At 38.8% G+C, this 8,877-nt stretch overlaps 1 protein-coding gene across 1 annotated transcript; it reads left to right on the forward strand.

Moving 5' to 3' along the window:
* The first annotated feature begins 816 nt into the window (after positions 1-816).
* Positions 817-5,381, forward strand: LOC136687061 (LRRN4 C-terminal-like protein). Its single transcript, XM_066661264.1, has 2 exons — positions 817-907; positions 3,074-5,381. Exons 1-2 carry the CDS (start codon positions 835-837, stop codon positions 3,739-3,741), a joined length of 741 nt encoding a protein of 246 aa, XP_066517361.1. The 5' UTR covers positions 817-834; the 3' UTR covers positions 3,742-5,381.
* The last annotated feature ends 3,496 nt before the right edge of the window (positions 5,382-8,877 follow it).

Genomic DNA, 8,877 nt, shown 5'->3' on the forward strand with positions numbered 1-8,877 from the left:
AGTTCTTTGTGCAAATGTACGAAAACAACAGAAATCAGGGGAAGGGAAATCAGGTAGATATGCACAGAGGGACCTCACAACTGAGCTAAAACCTAGATCAGAAATCTGATTCCGGCTATAGTCCGATCTGAGTAATCAGAGTGTGCCGTTTACAGGATCAGTTGCCTTTAAACACACTCACAGAGCCAACCAATCCCACCCTATCCCTCTCAAGTTTCTCAGGAGTTTTTGCACCACTCCAGTTGGAGGAGAAAGCTACTCTCCCTCTTTCTCTCTCTCTCTCTCTCTCTCTCTCTCTCCCCCCCAGGCTTTGGGATTGAGCCGTGTTGCAGCAGTTAGTGGGCTGTACCTCACCGTAGATGGTACATGTTTGTTCACAGATTACGTTCCAACTCAATGGCTGACACGCTACAGGACCTTTATCAGATATAACTCTGCAGAGAACGCAGTAACTGGGTCGAGTTGTTGAGTTGTTACAGCGTCTGGAACGGTCAGGAGGAGGTGAACTTGAAATTAATCACTGAAGTTGATTTGGGTTCAGCTGTTTTCTTGGCCAGTGTTTAGAGTGTTAGAGTGCTTATGTGTGTGTGTGTGTTTAAAGAGGCAGGTTTCAGACCTGCACACGCAGCTGGAATGTGGGTGTGTGTGATTCGTGAAGGATAGAGTTCAGTGCACCACACACACTTGCTTGGTGCTCTGTTGCTTGGAGAACTGTGGAAACGGACTGAGAAAAAGAGGAGTGGAGGGGTAGAGGGGGCGAATGAGAGAAAAGGGTGGGAGGGAAAGAAGGAGGTGACTGCTGGGGAGCTACAGAAACTGTTTATAAAGACTGCAATGAGAGAGAGATTGGGAGAAAGAGAGCTTTATCTCCACCCGGGTGCAGATAGCAGGACTACTTTATTCACAGGTAAATGATTCCATTTAGTTCTCTTCAAATCTATCAAACCTTTAATAAGTCTAGCAAAGTCTGAGAAGGACGATTCTAGAAGGGTTCTCTGAGTACCAAAAAGAAGGGTGCATTCACTACTATGTACAGGAAAATTGTTTCATGGGTTTTTATTCAACATTAAATGAATCTAGTTCTTGACATGCTTTATGTGCTGTATTTATTACACTAAATAAGCTGCTGTACAATTCTGACCAGTAAAGCTTCTTGGATTCCTAACTGAAGTGGATCCCTTTCTGGTTTTAAAGAGAAATTCTTTTGGTGTAAGAAACATGTTCAACTTTTAACAAAGGACCATTCATGCATCAGAGTTTTACTGAGTTTACTGCTCACTTTGTAAAAAAAAGGTTCTGTAGAACCTTTGAACCACCATTGAGCAGAAAACAGCCCTGGCATGTTTGATTTATCATGGGGGAGACTGGATATCACCGCCATAATCCCTCTGTTGATCAGAAAGTTTATAGATTTTGTCCAGCCCAATTGATACTACTGCTTTCCGCTCATTTTCATTAGTTGAGATAAATGCAGGAAACACACACACATTTCCAGCCTGACATAAGATTGTCTCAGGTGTGTTGGATATATCCAAGCACAAAATGGTTCAAGAGCACACAGGACAAACTTGAGAGTGAGTAGTGCACATCTGAGCAAGCGCATGAGCAGTATAGTCTGAGAGTGAGCAGTGAAAATCTCAGCGAGCGCATACTTATTTTTCACAAGAGTTATCAAACTAAGAGCTCTATGAATATCTGTTTACATTTAAAACAATAATAATAAATAAATACAGAAAGCCAGACACACGCAGAAATCACAGAGAAGGATCCCTTCATGAAGTTATAGCAAATGTTAAATGCAGCGAGAATTCTTAGCAAAAAGGATTCTTTGACACATTATAGTGGGACATAATTTGGTGCCATTTAGAATGATAGAATGAAGTTTGTCATGAAAAGAACCCAAATGTCAAATCAAAAGTAATGCAGTAGGTACCTAGAACCATATTTTGAAAAGGAAGCCATAATTGAGTTTAATGTTGGTCGCCATGGTAACTACAAGACCAGCTCCATTGGCCCCTTCAGCACAATGGCCGCATTATGGTCGATGCCTGAAAAACACAATGCGCTGCATTCCTTACTCGTCTCCTGATGGTTTCAGCGTATGTCTCTCTCATGAGTGTTTTACCCCTGACTGATTTATGCAGAGTTTCTTCATGATTTCAAACCCACTCTGAATATTTCAGCTTTATTTCCATCAAAACAAAACATCAGCAGATGTTCAGCAGTAAGCAGATGATTCATGAATACTTGAGGCAAAAGAAGCAATGCGTTCTCTGCTAACGAAGTGCAGATGACCAGAGTCTCACTCTAAAACACTGCCGGCTGTTTTTCAGCTCTGGATTTGCAGTGCTGCTTATTTAACGTTGCTTTTTCTAAATTGTTTGAATAGCGCTGAGTTGCCTAATCCTCGCACAAAATAGAACAATGACACAAATGGCTTCTATCCCACATTTTGCACACTGTGAAACAGTCTCTGGAGCCGCTCGGATTAGCATGCTCCCTAAATAATCCACCACAGCATTTAGTGATTTGGCAGAAGCAAGCAAAATGACTTTATCCCTATAATATCCTCAGGTCCCATTCAATTTAGTACTTGCTGTATATTTTTGAGTAACAATTTTTTTCAATTCGGGTGAGATTTTTGTTACAGAAATAATGCTGGCTTTTCTTTAAAACAATCCAAGTTTAAAACAAAAATAAATTATTTGTATTAATTCAATTAAGTAGTTTGAATTACTACCTATTTTTGCTTTAAGTAGTAGAATTGTGTGATGTAGTTTATATTTACTGTGCTGCAATTAACATCTGCTAAATATAGTTTTCTATGGCTATCAGATTTTATAATTATAGCAATGAAACAGTCAAAATGCAAGCCAACAATAAAGGCAGCAGGGTGCTGCTTTTATACAGAGATATAAAACACACAAAGAACATTTTATGAGGACACGTGTTGATCCATTTTTACTTTGGCCAATGGGAACTTTAATGAGCTTGGCTGATATGCCAGGGACATGTTTTTAATTTTGTCTTATTGTTTTAAGATGGCTTCAACTGGTTAATTTTTTATTTCTAGGCACCATGATTTTCTCCCTCATTTTACTCCTTCTACCTACCTTGGTGGCAGCATCGACAACTTCATCACGTCCCCCGAACATTTCGGAAGACTACGATAGCGATTATGACATCACCTCATCCCCAGAAACTAAACCTGAGGATCCTATGGTTAAACGCTGCGATTATGACCTCTGCCAAGACCAGCAGCCATCCTGCCAGCAGCTAGCAGCTGCTCAGGGCTGCTCCTGTCCCGGGACAAGTGGGCCGGATGAGCTCCCTGAGTCCCCGCGCCTCCGCAGGCTGGTCTCTGAGGGCTCTGGGAAGGTGAAAGTGCACTGGTGTGCTCCGGTTTCCACAGTGACCCACTACCTGGTGCAGGTGATGGGTCAGAAGCAGCTGAAGGCTGAAGAGAGCAGGCGGCAGATGGAGATCAGTGGTGTAGCGGATGGGGCAGAGGTTTGTGTCAGGGCCGTGAATGGAGCTGGAATTAGCACCAAAGCAAAGCACTCCTGCACACGCTTCCAGTCCCAGACCTCAGAGTCCGTATTAGCAATGAGGCTGGGCATCATCGGAGGAGTGGTGGTGCTAATCATGGTGATAGCATTAGCGCTGCTGGTCTGGAGGCTAAGAACACGAAGAAAATCTATGACTCGGACTGTGACACGAGAAGCCGATGGAGCACTATGAATGTTTTCAAAGTTTGGAAAATTCTTCTGTACATTCACATGCTGAAGTTCATTATTAAGGAACAACCTTAAATATTGTGCAAAAATGTCAAATGATGAATGTTTTTGATCAAGTTCTTTGAATAAACAATGGATAAATCTCTACGGAAAAAACTGAAATAAGTTTTGGAACTGACTGAGATCTGGAGACTTCTGGAGAGACTGTGTACAAAGCACTTTAGATGGATTAATAGATTATTCATGTTGTTGGAGTAGAAAGTTGTTTGTAATGATTTTTGGAGTATATTTGTTGTTGTCAGCATTAGCCAAAATACATTATATCTCATTTTTAATATAACAAACATTTTGTATGAACTGATTTTCAAAAAGAATGTGACAAAGTGTCTATATTTATATATATTTTTATATTTCTATTCTTTCTGTCATTTGATTTAAGTGCTGTTTGGATGTTCATGATGAGGGCAGTGTCCTGTTCGCCAAGATTTATATATTTTTTTGGTGTATACATATTTTATTGTTAATTATTTTCCCACAAATAAACTAATAAAAACAGACATCACACACAACAAAAAATAGAAAACAGAAAAGAACAAGAACCACAAACTCTTTCACAAGAGGACACTTGCTTAGCACTGTATTCCTTAAATTGATAGATCTTTGATAATTTCTGGCTACACAGTCTAGCAGTAGCTCACCGCAGTGTAAACACATCCATAGACAAGGTGATTTCAAATCACCTTGGGCTCATAATGAAATTTGAATCTTTTTCATCATCTAGTAAGAATCACACTGGGAAACTATTTGCCAGGAATTTTAAAGACAAGCTGAAATGGACATAAAAACACATTTTATTTCCATAACATGACGTATATCTGAGTGAAACAGGTCTAATGACTTTGGGATATTAATGTGGGCATGACCTGATTTCGTACACCGAGATTTGATTGGATGGTAAAATCTGTCCAGATAGCATTGAGTAGTTGGCCCAAATGTGGCACATTTCCAGTTCCCTTATGGTCCAAATGTAGCCTTGAATGACAGCATTGAGTCTGGTTGCCTCAACTCAGCCACAGTTCCACCCATGGGCCAAATATCAGATGTGTTGTGGAACAAATCTGGGTTGAATCTACCTTAGGCCCCACATCCAGACCACACTGCACTGGCCAGTACTGTATCTAAGCTGTAAAAGTCAAACCTGAGACAGATTTGAATCAAATGTTTCTGCTCTCTAGGGGGTGTTTCAAATATGTTTGATTCATTTTCCTGAATGGACTTTTTTATATTGTTTGTTTGTTAAATGAATCAGAGTCTGATTCAACTGATTCAGCTTGATTCATACCCTTTTGGATAAAACGTTTAGTCTTGTAACTTAAGGCATTTATTCTTGTAACTTAAGGCATTTTTCCTATTTCCCAGAATAGTGCACATTCAACTCTGGTTCGTTCACTGTATGATGTGGTTTTATTGGTTAATATAAGTTTTCCATTCCTACAGGTACGTTTGATATCATTGTGCGTCATTCAGTGTTTTACCAGAAGAAAAATTCAACACATTTTGAGTAAAGATCACAAAGAAACTAGAATTAGTGTAATTTGAAAAACTTGAAATCACAAATTCTGCTCACTATGCACAAGGACATAAACCAACAAAATAAAAGTTTGATTTTTATTTCAAATTGACCTTTGTGCCTTTGGATTAAATACAGTTTGTCAGTAGGAGTTAATGAATATTGTTTGTAAATTATTAAAACGTGTTTTAATTTATGTCATAAACCTTTCATGACATATACATAAACCTACATTAACATCTATATAGTGGCTTATTCCAGCACGTCAAGTGTCATATTTCTCTCTGTAACTCCCTGACACGTGTTAGAACAAGCTTTTACAGATGTTCATGTAGCCTCACACACAACGAGTGACATTAAAGTGCTACTAATGTTTCCAGTGGTGAAGTCAGCTGGGCCTGAAAGCAGAATCCCCACTATACTCTGCCTACACCATGTGGTTTCATGGGGGATGAAGGAAACAGCTGAGAGATACAGAGACACAGTGAGTAGTTCTGCTGGTAGGAGCATATCTTATAGTAATGAACGAGCTGGTGACAGAAAACACTGTTTCTGCATATGTCTCAGAGGCTGAGAATGTGATTGAGCAACTGTTCAAACCACCTCAGCCACAGAAGAGCACTGGACTGTGTCGAAATCAGTCACAGACTTCACCACAGAAGCACCATCACACACAGTTCACACCAACTTTTTAACACTCTATTGTCCACCCTCATGTCTCCTGGGACGGTGATGCTGCAGTTCACTCAGATACTGCAGCTCTGTGACAATGCAACTCTTTCTGTTATTAAATGGTCTTTCCTTGCTCAATGGTACTTTTTAAAACCATATAAGCTGCTTATAAGTTATCTTCATTAGTTATTTGTTCCCCTTTTCATTTAACAAATTTCTCTTATTCTCTCTCGATTCTGATTAACCCTCTGTGGTCTGAGGGCATTTTCTGGATTGTTGCAGATTTGTTTTTGTATATTTTCTCCTTTAACTGCACCTGATCTCTGTCTGTTTCATGTTAAACTGATCAGAACAGTCTCAGCTCTCTCTCTGTTAAAGAGCACTGTGAACAGATATGATGATAACTGAAGTCTGAATTTAGTAATACTTCATATCTCTTGTGAAAACACACTTCTCTCATGAGTGTCTGTTTCCCACAAAATGTGGACAGACACAGGACTCCACCTATTACATGTTTAGAGGCAGATCTCAGATGTGTATCTTGTGTATCTCAACCCCTTTTCATAACCTCATATGTCTGAATGTGAAGGGTGTAGTACCTTGTGATAAGAAGGAATGTTTTTTGTGCTATGTTATCAAAACATAACGATAAAATGATTCATCAACATTGAATTGGTTGCAGGGGTGCGTATATAGACCCCAGAAATTTCAGGATATTTGAACGAGAAAAATTGGAATATACGTTCATTTTTACCACTTTCAAAAGCATATATTTTTAAGGGATTAATTGATCAATCTTCAGGAATTCTGAATAAACAATAGTGACAGATTAGGCCTGAGCCCAGATAAGACAAAGATTTTTATTTTATTTGTTGTCTGTTGTGAAGTCTGCAAAAAACTCCAGAATGATTTCTGACAAAGTCAAGACTCCCATGTTTGGCTGATGTCCTGGAATAAGTTGTTGCAAAACCATAGTGTTGATCAGAATTAACCTGAGCCCTCTTCATGAAGTTTTAGAATTACAGTCTTTTTATATCAGTTGACTGATGCTCATCGTACTGTGCTTTGACAGGACACAAACTAGGTAGAACAGGACGGTAATTAAGTGCTATGCTAAAATATTTAAAATCTGATCTCTTCAAACATTCAATCTTTAAGAGACATAATACAGCCCACATTGCTCCTGTGAGCTATGGTGTTCCTCTGGGCTCAGTTCTTGGGCTTGTCCTGTTCAGCATTTTTGTGCTGCCTTTGGGGAATTCTTAGAGGAATAATGTGCTGGTTTTTGGCACTATGCAGATCACACCCCTCTTTACTTTTACATCAGCTGCTTTTTCTAATTTCTTCTAAGGAATGCAGTCATGATACATACACTGAATGAACTCAGTACCACACCTGCTGTGAGAGATTAGAAAGTTAACCACTCACTTGAGGTTAGTGCTTATGTTTATTGCTAGAAATGTGCATGCCCAGTGTACATCTGCAGCAGAACACAGGATGTGTAATGCCCTATTCCTTTATCTCTCTTACAAAACGTGTCACCTTATTTTCAGTCTGCAGAAAATAAATGGCTAAGATCCTGGCTAAGGGTTAAATAAAGCTAAAATATAATAAAGAATTCATTAGCAACATAGCTTTTGCTTGCTGTGTTTATGACACTGAAAATAAATATCACTGAATGCGTATAATTTCTAGTCTTGCCGAACCAGACGTGGACTTATAATCAGAACATCTGGAGGCAGTTATAAGAAAATGAGGGATGGGTTTCAGCAAAACCTTTACAATTAAGAACAAACAGAACACAAAAATAACAGTAGGGGGCGCTGTTGCATTTGTCATCATTGATTAATGACCCAAAGTCTGTTGTTATTCAATGGATATCACTTCAGTTACTGAAGAACATTATATTAAAAAAAATAATAATACGCATTTCCTGTGGCACAATAAAAACAATTCCATTAGACAATGAAAGCTAGCTTGATTGCATGATGTTAAAAAGCAGTAGTCAGAAGAATTTGCTTTTGAGGGTGTCTGATGGATTTTGCTGTAATTAACAGGTCATTTCTGGGGCTGGAAAGTAACATCAAAAATCAGTAAATAGACCATGTTTTCATGCTCAGCAGTACATTTTATTGACAACAGAAATAATATATTTCAATTTAAACAATTTAAAACATCAGAACAGGACAATATTCAAAATTACAAGTAAAAGTAAATGTCCACTTGCACTTTTTTCAACTTTCATTTCACTGTTCTACGTGTCATGTGGGCATTTCTCTGAGGTCAAGGACATGAAGTAAAGAATTACATTATTTCAAAGTTCAAAATGTTCTCATCCTCTCAATCTCCTCTTTCCCTGCACCATGTGATGTAGCACATTTCCCCACTGAAATTACTTGGTTGAACTGTAAGTGTACCTGTACAGATAGCAGACAAAACTGAAAATAAATAACACAAGCTGGACTTTCAGGTGTTTTTCCATCAGTGCATGTGTAAAATATTTGTATTTGTATTCACTCACTATAGACCAGGCTGTACTCAGTAAGTGGTAAAACACTGAAAGGTTTATAGCCCTGTGGTGTTTTTATGGTCCTAACAGTGAATCTGCCATATACCTGTTTTTCATGAACATTGGGCCTTGTAGGATCATTTTTTCGTCCACAGGGAACAGTTACCTGAGTGTGTTCCCCAAACTGAGCTGTAGAAGAGGAGTAGGACAGAGATTCCTGGATATTTATGTTATGTGGTTTTAGTAAATTATCAAACTCAGTCAAAAAACTTTCAACAAATTTCAGGCCGTCAGTGCTACCTGCGTTACAAACATGAAATTGAATGAACCCCACCTTTGTCAACGCAAGTAGCATCTTTGCCAGTGCTATAGAATCTTCCCCACAAATG

This window comes from Hoplias malabaricus, chromosome 2 (genome assembly GCF_029633855.1).
Source record: "Hoplias malabaricus isolate fHopMal1 chromosome 2, fHopMal1.hap1, whole genome shotgun sequence".
In the NCBI taxonomy this organism is placed as follows: domain Eukaryota; kingdom Metazoa; phylum Chordata; class Actinopteri; order Characiformes; family Erythrinidae; genus Hoplias; species Hoplias malabaricus.